At 36.4% G+C, this 14,859-nt stretch overlaps 1 protein-coding gene across 3 annotated transcripts in view; it reads left to right on the top strand.

Annotated features, from left to right (window-relative positions):
- FAT4 (FAT atypical cadherin 4) overlaps positions 1-14,859 on the top strand; it is a 151,273-nt gene that overhangs the window by 133,325 nt on the left and 3,089 nt on the right. For all 3 annotated transcript variants that reach the window (XM_054717755.1, XM_008143355.3, XM_054717754.1), the window contains exons 12-16: positions 2,116-2,201; positions 3,062-3,241; positions 7,018-7,142; positions 8,987-9,204; positions 13,626-13,887. In XM_054717755.1, the coding sequence (XP_054573730.1) occupies positions 2,116-2,201; positions 3,062-3,241; positions 7,018-7,142; positions 8,987-9,204; positions 13,626-13,887 (871 nt within the window). The remainder of the gene's footprint in view (positions 1-2,115; positions 2,202-3,061; positions 3,242-7,017; positions 7,143-8,986; positions 9,205-13,625; positions 13,888-14,859) is intronic.

Below are 14,859 nucleotides of genomic sequence, written 5' to 3'. Positions count from 1 at the left end.
AATTTATTGCAGTACTGGTAGAAAAATTCAATAATAAAGAAGGTGCATTTAACTCTGAAGATTAAATTGCATGAGCTACTATCCAAATAAAGCTTTCCCTCAGGTATTTTAATTGAGTTGTATCACCAAGCTTTTAGAAAATAAAAAAAATATTAAATATTAAGTCTGAATAAAATATGATACCATTATCTAAGTTTTTTGTCTAGTTGAGACATTCATAAATATCCAGTGATACTCCCGAGTTTATTATTGCTTTAGGGATCTCTGGAATTGTTGGATACTTTGCATCGTATATGCAGAAAGAGATGTGTTAACATTTTGTTGTGTTGGGTTTTTTTTTTAGAAATAAATGAAATAGTCTACATAAGGAACATAAACTATATCATGAAAACCTAATACTGCCTTTGAGATTAATATCACTCAATTTCATAGGACATAAGAAAATTATTAATTATTGAAAGAATTAGCTAAATGGGACATTAAAAAAAGTCTTGACATAGAATTGGAAGTGTAAATGTTTCCTATAATGTTAGTATTTATTATGATTTCCTTGAAAAGGTGGCAAGAAAAAAATTTACATGGCTTGTGAGAGTTTATTGTCTGAAGCTTATAATAAGTAATAATAATTAACTGATAGAAATAATTTAAAACACTTCCATAATATTTGATGCACAATAAACTATACATTGACCCCATTCATTTTTTATGAAATGTAAGGTATTTAAGATATACCTTTACAAGTTTCTCATCTAAGTACACATTTTATGGACAATTCCTCAAAATCATATGTAATATTTCTAAAAATGGGGTATTAAGGAAATGGATAATTTCTATACATAATGAAAGTGACTTGATTCAGGAGGACTGAAAACCAGATAGATGCTTTTGCATGTAAGTAAGAGTTATGTTGGTCAACTTGCTGGACCTCCATGTGTTGCTTCTTACACTTTCTCTGCTGTTAAAATTAAACTCAAATGGTAACCATTCTTATAAATTAATACTTGCATAGACAGTTGGGCCTGGAACAACATGGGTTTGAATTGTGTGCATCCACTTACATGTGGATATCTTTCAATAAATACCTGCACTGTCTGATCCAGGATCAGGAGGCAGAGGGCTGACAGCACTCATTGGTCTCTGCTGCTTTATCTAGGGAGCATCTGCCGATCTCAGTATCCACAGGGGGTCCTGAGTTAACAGATAAAGAGGGACAACTTAAGTTTTGGGAAGTCAACAGTTATATGCAGATTTTCAACCTCATGCTCTTTATAAATAACTAGAGGCCCAGTGCATGAATTCATGCACAGGTGGGGTCCAGCTGGTCCGCACCAATGGTGGCCTATCAGGGCCAAGCTGGCTGAGAGGGGGGGTGCCGCAGGAGGTCGGCCAGCCCTGCCCCCGATGGGGGGGGCGATTGGGGGTGGGGCAGCAGGGGAAAGGGGCCACAGACGGCTGGATGGCTGGCCCTGCCCCCTGGTCGAACTCCCAGTCAAGGGGACAATTTGCATATTAGCCTTTTATTATATAGGATGATTCTTATAAATGAAAAGAGCATCTAACTTATTTCTTTACATTATCTCAAAATTTAACTTTAATGCATGTATTACAATCTTCTTAGGTTGCTATAATAGTATGTACATTGTACTTTCAAAATCTTTTTGTATATATGCATGACATATTATTGGAAGAAGACTTTAAAAAATCAGAAATATAATGTGTGTGTTTTTTTTTTCATTTGTTAGACTAGTTGGCTAGTAGAATAAACAGGCTTATCACTATTGTAACTCCAGAAAGCTGTCTCAGACCCACTGTATAATATCTAAGAGATGTTAATGGCATTTTGATTCTTTCATTTATAAAAAAAGAGCCCAGAGAAGGTTTTTTAAAGCACCTTCCCACCCCTTATATGTAATTCCTTCACAATTTAGTTTTAGGCTTATCAAAGAAATACGTGTCTATAACTTACTATTGTATTGTATTTATTATGCTAAATCAATATGTTATCACAATTTCAAAATCACGTCCACATCGAAACCAGCCCTGGGCAGTGTTGGCTGGTAAAGGACACAGGTAGCAGTCGCACCCGGCTGAAAGTTTCCTTCTCTTGCTGTACAGGCAGCTTCCTTAACTGTGGACTCCTGTTCGGAGAACCAAGAACCAGGATACTGCACTGTCAGCAACGTGGCCATCTCAGATGACTGGTATGTACAACTATTAGTTTGATCTTTACCATTACTTGACATTAAAAAGGAAATTACACAATTGAAAGTAATTTTATTATGCAAAGTATTGCATCAAAATTTAAGGTCTTTCATCCTCTCCAAAGAGATTTTTGTGCTGCAAAATAAAAAGTTAATAAGTGTTGTACAAAATTTGTTTTTAAAAAGAAGGTGTGAGATGAAGTGGTTGGGATGAGAATACAGTTGCAGAAAGGAAAGATGGATGTAGCCTAGACTCTGAGAATCTCTGGGAAATAGTTGCATGTGACTTGGGTCCTGCAAGGCTAGGGTAAGGGCTCCACCCCTTCTAGACACAGTCTCTGAACGTTGTATCATGTGACAAGTACCGACGGATATTTATCAATAGCACTTCAAACTGGAACACATCATTACCCGATCTAAAACATAGGTAACTTTAGTAGAAATAGTAACAAACAGAAAAATAAACTGTGTCACATAATCCATTGCAGTAATCAACTTATTGGCATTCCTTATTATCTCTGTAGTGAAGGGAAAGCGTACTCTGACATTAACATTAGAGTTGTCACTACTCCTAATGCATTTTATATTCTTTCTGATAGTGTGCTCCTTGCTAATTCAACATTGTTATATACATCCCACTTGACTCTCTGCAAATAACATTTCCATAAGTTTTATTATTATTCAGACCTTAAATAATCCTGTAGGTATCTGTCTGGTGGACATTGACACATCGGTAATGTTTTCCACTCAAATTTACCATCCTATAATACCTGCCAGAAAAAGTTATCTTCACACTTTTTTAAATGAAACCTGCTAAAATCTATCATGTTGGTACTAATATACTTTTCTTTCTTATGGAGGACTCTTGACGTTCAGCCAAATCGAGTCACAGTCGGAGGTATCAGATCGCTAGACCCAGTTCTTCAGAGGAGAGGACATGTGGAAAGCCACGATTTCATCGGGTGCATCATGGAGTTTGCAGTGAATGGAAGGCCTCTGGAACCCAGCCAAGCTCTGGCTGCTCAAGGCATCCTAGACCAGTATGGCAATTTTATTTCTTACCCTTTTAAAGAAAATGCAAAAGTGTATGATAATTGACCATCAAATTATGAAATTGCTGTGCCAAAGCCCTAAAATGTTTTACAAAGCCCCAATGTTTTACATTGTTTTGAATTTTAAATATTTATTCATAGTTGTGAAATTTTGTTTGGCATGGCATGTAATATTTAATTAGAAAGTTAATTCTTATTTTTTTGGAGTCTAAGAAAAAATAACATACATATGCATGCATGTATGTATATACCCTATCTTACAGAGTTATGGTAAAGTAGGTAAATCTTACAGAGAGGAACCTGGCACATGGTGATGTATGGGTTAGCAATAATGTATGTTCAGAAAAACATAAAGTAGCCTATAAACTAACTACCCGCAGACACTCTTAGGTAATTGTTATGCCCATGACTATTCCATAATATGGATGTGCCCTATTTTAACTGTGGTTGTACACTTCAATTGTTTCCAGTTTTATTTATATATTAACAGCCCTGTGATTAATATGTATTTACAAAATTCTTTGCTCACATTATTTTCTTGAGATTTCTAAAAAGAAAATTTCAAAGACAAAGCCGTGAATACTTCCTCATGTTTATAACTTAAGTATTTTAATGCAACCTGCATTTGCTTTTATTTTTCCTTATGTCATAATTGTTTTATTATAAAATTGTACTATTACAATATGATTAATCACACAGTACAGGAAAATACAGAGTTCTCATTGCCAACCATTGTTAAATAGTTGGGTATGCATTCTTCTGTATCTTCATGATCTTGCAAATATTTTTGGAAATATTGAAATTTAAAAAAAAAAATCTTTTTATTGATTTGAGAGGAAGGGAGAGGAAGACAGAGACAGAAACATCAATGATGAGAGAGAATCATTGATCGGCTGCATCCTACACACACCCCCACCAGGGAGCCTACAACTGTGACCTCCTGATACGGAGGTTGACCCTCAACCACTGAGCCATGTTGGCTGGGCAGAAATATTAAATATGTTGTGAACATCTGTTTTGGTCAAAACATAGAGATATAAGTCATAGGTATTGCCAAATTACTTTCCCCAAAGGTTATAGTGGTAGTATATGTACATAATTTGTTGCCTCTATATATGCCTTTTTATAAGGAATAGTCTAGTGTTGATTTTCCCTCAAATCATGCTTCATGTGAATTATGTTTTATGACTTCTCAGAAAATTTGTAAATTGAAATTGAATTCTCTTTCAATGAGAATTTTTATCTAATTTTCATCACTCTGTCATAAAAGTTTCTAAATTTAAGACTGGAAACATTATTTTATCTTATACTTAATAAGTTGAGTTTTATTTCTAAATGTATCTTATTTTGATATGATGGGTGTCATTTTCTTTGGATATGTTAGAATAAAGAGACTTAAAGACTAATTATGTCAAAGCTCCCAAATTTGAGGATTTACTCTTATTTTTTAAATTTCAGATTTATCTGGTGTCTACAAAGGCCAACATTTATTGATATCTTCTATGCACCAGATGGTATTCTTAGCATTTTACACTATCATTTCTTTTCATGTTTACAATCATTTTGTGAGGTAGATATAGTTTCATTTTACAGATGAAGTAACTGAGCTACTTAGACTTGTAAAATCTTGCCCCAAGTCAACCAGCTAGTGAGTTAAATCATGAGGTAGCACCTGGCCTGGAGCTCCTGAGGAGTTTGTAGTCTGTTTAAATTCATGTTTACTAACCTCTAGTGTGGACATAATATTGCCTGGCAGTTTATTATACTCCCCTAGCTTAATAATTTTCACACCCTCTTCATGACTAGATCATGCCTCCTCTTTCCACAGACCTCAAACATCCCCTGCATCTTTCTCTCAGCTAATGAGTTTGTTTCCAAAATTCAGAAAATTTTACAGTCAAATGAAAACTCCCCAAAGCTCATTCCTCCACATCTGCCCATGTGTCCTGTAGCGTACCTTGTAACCTGTTACGAATGAACTCTTCCTACTCCCACAAAGACCAAGCAAGAGCCTACATCCCGCAAACCTTCTAAAAACAGCGCTCCAGCACTCAACTGTCTTTTTCTCATCTCACTTCATGCTGTTATTTCACCCATTTTATTTTAAAAAACCACCTTTATTAGTCCCATTTTCCTTTTTTTCTACCACCTTAATTTTCTGTCTTTTATTTGAAAAATTGTTCTATCTTTATCAAAGTGATTATTCACTTCTTTTGCTAAAATGAGTGGTCAATTCTCATCTTATGTGAATGTCAGCACTATTAGAAACAGTCCATCACTCTGTCTCCCTAAAAGTAGTTTATCAGGTTGTGCACATGGCATACTCCTGGTTTCCTACTATAATTCTTCTTTTCTCCTCCTTAATCTCCTCTAGTTTGTATCTATTTTCATTCTAGAAGTGACTTTTTATAGTCCTGGTTTTAACTACTATCTCTAAAGCTCGTGGCCCTTAAATAGTTATTATCAACTTGGCCTGTGTTCTGAACTTCAGACCCTCATATCCAACACCCTACTCAACTTTCCATGTGTGTTTCTAACAAATATCACAAACGTAAGTTTAAAACTGAACTTCTGACCCTCCTTCCTGACTCCTCCCAATCTCCTCCTCCAACAGATTTCTTCTCTCAGGTAGGAATAGCTCAATCCATCCACCGGATCAGCCAAAACTTTTAGACTTACCTTTGGCCCCTCTCTTTCTGACACATGTCACTTGTAATCTACCAGCAACCAGAATAACATTTTAAAAACAAGACAGTTCCTACCCTGATGTACCAGTGCTTCATGGCCAGGCCTCCCCCTTAACTCCTCATCGATTTACACTTCTCCTTGTTCTCTATGATCTAACCATGTTGGGCCCCTTGGTGTTCCTCACACATGACAGGGCTTTCTCACTTACTGTTTCCTCTGCCCAGAATGATCTTCTACCAGATTTACTTTGCTCTCTCACTTGGTTTAGGTCTTTATAAGAGTGATGGGTCCTTCCTTCACTGCCTAATCTAGAGACCCAGCAACCCCCAAAACTCCTAATACCCATTCTCTGTCTCACTGTTTCCATAGATCCTCCTTCTTTGAACATTTGTCTAAATTTGATTTTTGCCCATTTCCCCCACAGGAAAAGCAAATATTCCATGAACACATGGGTTTTTTCATCATGTTATGTCCATGCTTGCGATAGTGCTTGCCATACAGAAGACACTCGATAAACATTAGTTGCATGATTTGTCTGGTGGAGATGTGCCTTCAAATAAATACGTAGCCCCGGGATCACATTAACTACAGTGGTTATTGGGCCAAGATGACTTGCTCCATTTAGAATTAACTTAAAGAAAAAAAATTATGACCTCTTTTTCTTTACAGTGTAAGGGGTTACTCTGTTTAATCTTCTCCTTTATGAATGAGGCGGGTCATTTGTCACAGTTTGATTCAGGCGTCCTCAAACTACAGCCCGCGGGCCACATGCAGGTGTTTTTGCCGTTTTGTTTTTTTACTTCAAAATAAGATATGTGCAGTGTGCATAGGAATTTGTTCATAGTTTTTTTTTAAACTATAGTCCGGCCCTCCAATGGTCTGAGGGACAGTGAACTGGCCCCCCGTTTAAAAAGTTTGAGGACCCCTGGATTAGATGCTACAAATGTTGTCACTTAAGTTTCAAAGAATTGAATGCACGAAGCGAAGCAGGTTAACAAACATTTGTGTTTAATTTTAACACATTTCCCCCCACCATGTCTTGTGTTTTCTGAGTCTTTGTTGTGACTTGGTTTCAGATGCCCCAGACTGGAAGGCGCATGTACTCGCAGCCCCTGCCAGCACGGCGGCACGTGCACGGATTACTGGTCATGGCAGCAGTGTCACTGCAAAGAGGGGCTGACCGGCAAATACTGTGAAAAATGTATGCAAGCGTCTCACCTTTCACTGGAAATTATAGTAACTATGGCAATATAGATATATGCTCCTAAATAAGGAATTAAATTATGTTTTCATTCTAAATATTGAAAATATTAAGTGGGCAATCATCAGTGAATATAGTAACATTTTAAAATTTATATTTTTAACTTGAGGAAGAGTGACAACCTTTCAAAATTATTTACTAAGTACATCATTAGCTTCCTTTTTTAAAAAAAATATATATTTTTTCATTGATTTCAGAGAGGAAGGGAGAGGGAGAGAGAGATAGAAGCATCAATGATGAGAGAGAATCATTGATGGGCTGACTCCTGTAAGCCCCACACTGGGGATTGAGCCCCCAACCTGGGCATGTGCCCTTGACCAGAATCGAACCTGGGACCCGTCAGTCTGCAGGTCAGCACTCTATCCACTGAGCCAAACTGGCTAGGGCTCCATTTTAAAATTATATCACTTATGTTTGGTTTACCTTTAGGAAAGCTAGGCAATCTACAAGGCCAGCGGCTTCATATTATCTGCCTTTTGGCAATATTTCTCTGGTGAATATTTTATATTTGGTAGAAAAATGTAAATGATAAATCACTGAACACAGGACTCAAAACATACAATGCATTATAATCTATTACAATTAAAATGACACTTGAATTTTAACTTTCAATTATTAAAATTGGTTTTAAATCCTTTTATTAATGATTTGTTTCTAAACAACCCTAATGTTAATAAGATTTTAATGATGTTCAAGCCATCATTAGACCGTGGCTTTTTCTAATTTCAAGCTGTACATCCACTGACTATCCAACCCTAATGAGCTCTCTTTTATAAAAATTGCTTCGTTTTCAAATAAGTGGTTAGTACTGCAATCACTGCATTTAACTGACTACATTTTAAAAGAGTCATTTGGTTCTATTATAATATGAGAATGAATAGAAATTCATGATTAAATTAAGGACACTATCATCAAAAATATGGTAGTAGAAGAGGTATAATTGTGTTTAATTATTTAGGAGAAAATCACAACATGGAAAAAGGACTTTGACACATATTTTTTAAAGTAATGAGTATTTAATAAGTAGGAACTCAATTATATCTGAATATAAAGTGAGTCATTGGCTTTAGAAATATCTTGCTTTAAAAAACGTAATTTACATACTATAAAATTTGCCTTTTTGAAGTGTACCATTTAATGCTGAAGCCCTTTTGTGCTCATTTGATGTTTTTTCTTTAGCTTTGGTGCTATAACAAACTGCCATACTTCAGTATGTGAAAACTTTATCAGATTATGATAAGTCATAATTATAAATGATGATAAATTAAATTCTGTATGATTATTACTAATCATAAAGTTAGTTACAAATATAAATATGTGATTGTATATTTTTTCTTCAAATTTCTAATTGCTAGAGACTTTGAAGATTGCAAATCACTTTAACTATGAAAATATATATTCATTTATGAATTTTAGGAACACAGTGAACCATTATAAATAAATAATGATTCACTGTGTTCCCCCCAAATTTTAACAGGTGGCTATCTCTTCAGATATTTATAATTTATATCAAGTATCAAATATTTAATGAATATTTCCCAAATGATTAGTGTGTGTCATAAAATGTTTTACATTTCATGGTTCTGAAATGGATTTAAGCATTTGAAATCAACTCATACAATAATTCAGATGTGGCAATTATTTTTTCAATAGGAGAATTGGGAGACATTAATTCTAAACACTTAATATTTTTATTGTCCCTTTTTATAATGTTTTGTCACCTATAGACACTCTTTAGGAAATAGTGGGTGCATTTATTTGTCCCTTTCTTTGTTGGCTTGCAGCTGTTACTCCTGACACTGCCTTGTCATTGGAAGGCAAAGGGCGCTTGGACTACCACATGAGTCAGAATGAGAAGCGGGAATATCTGTTAAGACAGAGCATACGAGGGGCCACGGTGGAGCCTTTTGGTGTGAACAGTCTGGAAGTAAAGTTCAGGACAAGAAGCGAGAATGGCATTTTAATCCATATCCAAGAAAGCAGCAATTATACTACTGTGAAGGTAAGATAAAAGCTAATGGTGACTTCATTTGATTAGACCGCCTGCTGTGTCATGGTTTAAATCACTTCTCCCACAATTTCTGTCCTCTGTTTGTACAGCCCATTAGAGTTCCGACTGATGCTGGGCACTAGTCCAATATCGTCTATCTTAGCTATTTCCCTGGCATTGGCCAGAGTAACAAAGATCTGCATGGTTTGGTTTCTAAACACTTTTGTCTTGGTTTAGAGTAGAGACCACTGCTAGGCAGGCCAGCAGGGAAAGAATTTGTTGTGATCTATGTTGTCTGATAAAAATTTATATTGCTTTTCCCCCTACTTTTAAACAAAGTAAAACAAAAGGATAATGTGTCTTTGAAAAGGAAAAATACTTTTCTCCAAGAATTATTTCAAACAATGGTATGTGCACAGGGTGGGGCAAAAGTAGGTTTACAGTTGTTCTTATGGAAAATAATACAATGATTAATAAGTAATAATTCAAGAATAAACTGTGTTTTATGTACTCACAACTGTAAACTTATGTTTGCCCCACCCCGTACATTTAAGGGCAGGACTGGAATAAAGACAAACATTTGAAATTATCTGGCTTTACTCCGGAGTGTATTTTTAACTTACATCCAGGTAAACCCTGTGAAATTAAGTATCTTGGGAATTATTATAAGTAAAATTATAGCTAAATTCTTCAAATAATCTCTAAATAAATATTTTTAAACATCATATTTCATGAAAACAGTGGATTGATTTATCATTAGGCTTTTACATCATTTCTTATTTTTTTCTTGACTGTAAATGAGACACTGCACTGGTGAATAATTTCATTAGGCAGGCATTTTCCATCAAATCAGAATTCTTTATTCCTAAAATGATCATTCTGCTTTCTATCCCACAAAAAAGACATCTATTAGATAATCATTTTCTTCAGTTTAGTTATATTGATTGCTTTCTACATTACTTTGTATATTATAATTCTACTCATAATTTTATATGAATTTTGGTAAATTCTTTAAGAAAACAAACCCAAATTTCCTGAATTGTTTCCACCTATAAAGCAATACTTTGAAAATTACTAAAAGCTTAGCTAATAAAGCCAAAAGCAAAATGCATAGAAAAGTGCTAGGTTTAATTCACATATAATACTAAAAGTAAAAACAGATGTTCACCTTTAAACTTCAGCCTCTTTATTCTCAAAATTTCTCTTTATCCAAGCCAACTCTGGTTGTTATGTTCCATGTACACATCTTTAATAAGAAGTAAAAAATACCAATCTTTTAAATATTCCCACATTATAATCCCCTAGTCTAGCCATTCCCATCTGGGGGTGATGTTACCCTGTATGGACACTTGGCAATGTCTGGAGACAATTTTGATTGTCATGGTTTTGGGGGGGTGGTATATCCCTAAACATCCTACAGTGCACAACACAGCACCCCACAAAAAAGAATCATTTAGTTCGAAATGTCAGTAGTGCCAGCGTGAGAAACTGCCCTAACCCAGGCCTAGGGAACGTCTTCGGCCTGTGACTACCTCCCCTACGGAAACCAAGAGCCAGTTCCCGAATTAACAGAGCAACTACAAAACAAAGCATGCGCGTCATTGTATAATGTTATTAGTTGGCGTTTATCATTTTCATTGGGAAGTGTATTAAAAGCCAAGAGAGTAAAGAAGCAGAGAGAAAAGTAGACCTGCATGTCTATAGGAAATGTGTTCTATGCGTTGAGAGGCTCTGACATGGAGGTCTACTTAATTATCTGTTAAGCTGCTTCCAAGTCCTTGTGCCATTGAAATGACACGTGAAAAATTTCTGTACAGTAGCTCCTCAAGCCGAGACAATCAAAATACAGTGTGGTTGAAGACACCAGAGGCAGACTTGTCACCCTAAAACCTTGCGTTTCCCGCAGCCCGGCAGCAGGCTGCCTCTCCAGACTGTGGGCCCTGGGTAGGGAGCGCTTCAAAAGAGGTGGGCAAAGTCAGGGCAAACGAATAAAAATAATGACTAATGAGACCAAAAGGCACATTTCTTTTGTATGAAATTTTGGAAAGCATCTTTTCAGAGGTGGAAGGGGCTTGGCAGGTGAAGTAAGGAGATTAAAAAACAACAACAACCAAAACCAGTGAATAAGGAGAAGTCAGTAGACAGGAAGAGGGTGACTGTTGGGAGCAGGCACGCGATTTGGCTGACGGGAATACTATGTGCTTGTGCAGCCTGGGCCCGGTTCAGATGACTTACTTATCAGCCAGCTTATCAGTGGCCACGGCCCCTGGTTTTCTTCTTTCTTTCCTGCAGCTCTCTTTCTGACAGTTTCCTTCTTCCTTTTTGCATACTCTAAATCAACTTCCCCCTCCGCGCCCCCCCCCCCTCTCACTCTCACACACACACACACACACACACACATTCTGTGAAAATGGAAAAGGATGGGATTGTAAACGGCTGTGGAAGAGAGGGTCAGCGGTGGGTAGCAATAGCAATGCGCGAAGAGATGCGAATGTATCAATAGAGTCTGTTTGGATAAAAAAAGAAATGAGGGTGAGGACATCTCAGCCAGAAAAGCAAAAGGAAAGTCCGCTTGTGTATAGCGTGTTGACACTATAAAGTGTTCCCCAAATCTCCCGTCTGTCGTGGCGTATTGTGTCTCTCCATGTTGGAGTTCTGTAATAACAGATGATGGACTTCCTACTCCAGATCAATTCTGTGGTTTGGTGCAGAGCTTTTTGGTTTGTTCTGTTTCTAAGTGAGGCTAGGTATATTGTACAGACTTGGGATGAGGGATTCAGAGGTCTGTTGATTAAAAAATAAATAAATGAACAAAGCAAAACATTAGCAGGATGTTTGGGAAGTTAAAAAGAATACAGGAGTCTGTTGGTAGAGTATTATTAGGGAAAAGGAAAACATTAAGAATGTTGTAATGTTCTTAGTGAATCCACTCTGTGGTCTATCCCAAAGACCCTCTCTTCAGATAAAAGGATGACGAGTTGTGATCCATCAGGCGAGAGACACAGAGCTGCGAGAAGGCTCTTCCCAAGGCCTGTTTCCCAAAACGACTCTGGCTACAACCAAAGACGAGTTGCTGTTTTTACCGCATGTCATGAGACGTTGCCCATTTGATGAAATGTTATTGTCATTTAACCACAACTCTTTTTTTCTATCTGAGTTTGGTACTGAAATATATTATTATCTAGAGAGACTGCTTTAATAAAATATTACAATATGAATAACATATGTAAATGTGTTAGGCATATTTTCCACAGTACAGATGTACTGACTTTTAGTTCTACCAGATGTGTTTGTTGCATGGAGAAATGGCATTTGATCTGAGTGACAACATAAACTGATCCATCCTTTCATGCCTGTCATTTGAGACATGGTGTCACTTCATCCTCCTGCCGGCCCCAGCTCTGTCTGGGAGTTTGATGGGATGATGCTCTCTGAACCAAATGTTCATCTGCCTCATGAATTATTTTCTAAAGTGTCTACTCGGAACACTGGGAACTTGGCTGGAAATGGGAGTAGGAGCATCCTGTTACCCAGTGTTCTCCTGGGCGAAGTAACAGAAACCGAAGATCCCTTAGACATATTGGAAGAGAGCCAAAGTGAAGACTTGCCCAGACACCTCATTATTAAGAACTCAACATTTATTCATCAGAGTTCTTTTTAATCTCAATAACTGATGTAAATACTAGACATGATTTCTTTCTAAGATTCCAGTGTGTCATACATGACAGGTGAAACAATTTATTTTTGTCTTCATTTTTCCAACTATTCTTCATTTTTATCTAAGAATTGATTTATTTTGCAAGTAGTTTCAATATTTTTATCATTATTGGCCATGCACTGACCAATTTTATTTACACTCACCATTGCCATTAAATTATAGGAAATCATGCTCTACCAGTATGGCTCAATTGATTGAGCATCGTCCAAGCACAAGAAGGTCACCCATTTGATTCTCTGTTAGGGCACATACTCAGGTTTCTGGTTAAATCCCTGGTTGGGGCATGTGCAGGAGGCAACCGATTGATGTTTCTCCCCACATTGATGTTTCTCTTTCTCTACCTTTTGCTTTCTCTCTCTAAAATCAATAAAAACATATTTTTTAAAAAAATTTAGGAAATCATTAAAAAATTAATTTACTTATCTTAAAAGTGCCATTCATCCCATTATTATCTCAATTGTGTTCTGGAGGATAATTCTCTGCATCTTGAATAATTAAGTAAAAATATAATAATACCTTGAAAACTATTGAAACTATTGAATGTGAAGGTATATGCTACCTAAAATCATAGAGGTTGATAGGTAACTATACTCTAATATATTCAGTCTCTTCAGCTATTCTAGCTGCTTTGAACTGACCAATATTTTAATGTTTTATTTTGCTTTTATTCAAGTATATTAGAGTTTAATTGCACATTGTTTTAATATGTTTATAGATTAAGAATGGCAAAGTACATTTTACATCAGATGCAGGAATTGCTGGGAAAGTGGAGAGAAATATTCCTGAAGTGTATGTTGCTGATGGCCACTGGCATACTTTTCTAATCGGAAAAAATGGAACAGCCACAATACTGTCCATCGACAGGATATACAACAGAGATATCGCCCACCCTACTCAGAATTTCGGTGGCCTCGACGTGCTCACTATATCCCTTGGAGGAATTCCACCCAATCAAGCTCATCGAGATACTCAAACAGGTAAATGCTCATGCTGAGTCCAATCACAAAGGCAAGTTAAAGCTATGTCTCTAAAAGTAGTCAGATTTCTGGTAATATCTATTATGAATATTCTAAGAATGTCATAACTATCCTTTGAAAGTTTATAATGAATTATTGGCCATCACTTAACTTAGACATTTGCATTTGTTCTACCAAGTCATAGTTCAGCCCATTGTGTGTTGATGTTTCCTTGTCCACCAAGCATTTATTTATACATTTATTCACTTACTCATTCATTTGTTCATTCACACAACAGATATTTCTGAACCCTATACTGGCCACTGGGAGTGCGATGGTAGACTTAATAAATAGCCACTTTCCTCGTAGAATACAAGGCCCAGTAAGGGAGACAAACATTAATCAAATCATTACACAAATAAATATATTATTTTAAGCTATAACAAATGATGTGAAGAGAGAATATAGAATTCGAAGAGACTGTCCAAAAAAGGAGAAAGGGAAGCTTTCCTGGAAAATTGGCATTTGTACTTAAATCTGAACTATGAAGATGAGGACGGGAGAATATGAAAGATGGAATTATTTTGATAGAAACTTTTAAAAAAGTAGAGTAATTCAAGATCACAGAACCCAGCACCATGGGGGCTGATGTCACAGGTAAAGGATGAAGTAGGGCCTTCTAAAACATGATATAGTTTTGGTCTTATTCTCGGAACAGTGGGAAGTTACTAAAAAATTAGTCTTAGAAGTGTCCCGCGATGTTAAAGATCTTTCAGGCTCTGCCATGGAGAATGCATTGCAGGAGAACACCAGTGACCTTGCATAAATTAGCTGGGAAAACATTGCAGTGATGTGAGCTTTGACTAGTGTGGTGGAGAGGAGTTGTAAAGAAGTGGGTAGGGAAAAAGTATTTTTAAAAATTTAAGTCAACCAAACCGTTGGTGATTTTGGTAAAATTCAAGGAAGTTTCTGACTTTTCCACTAGAAGAAGGC

The sequence above is a fragment of the Eptesicus fuscus genome, chromosome 6 (genome assembly GCF_027574615.1).
Source record: "Eptesicus fuscus isolate TK198812 chromosome 6, DD_ASM_mEF_20220401, whole genome shotgun sequence".
In the NCBI taxonomy this organism is placed as follows: Eukaryota; Metazoa; Chordata; class Mammalia; order Chiroptera; family Vespertilionidae; genus Eptesicus; species Eptesicus fuscus.
The sequence above is the reverse complement of the archived record's forward strand: the minus strand, read 5'-3'. Positions and strand labels throughout refer to the sequence as shown.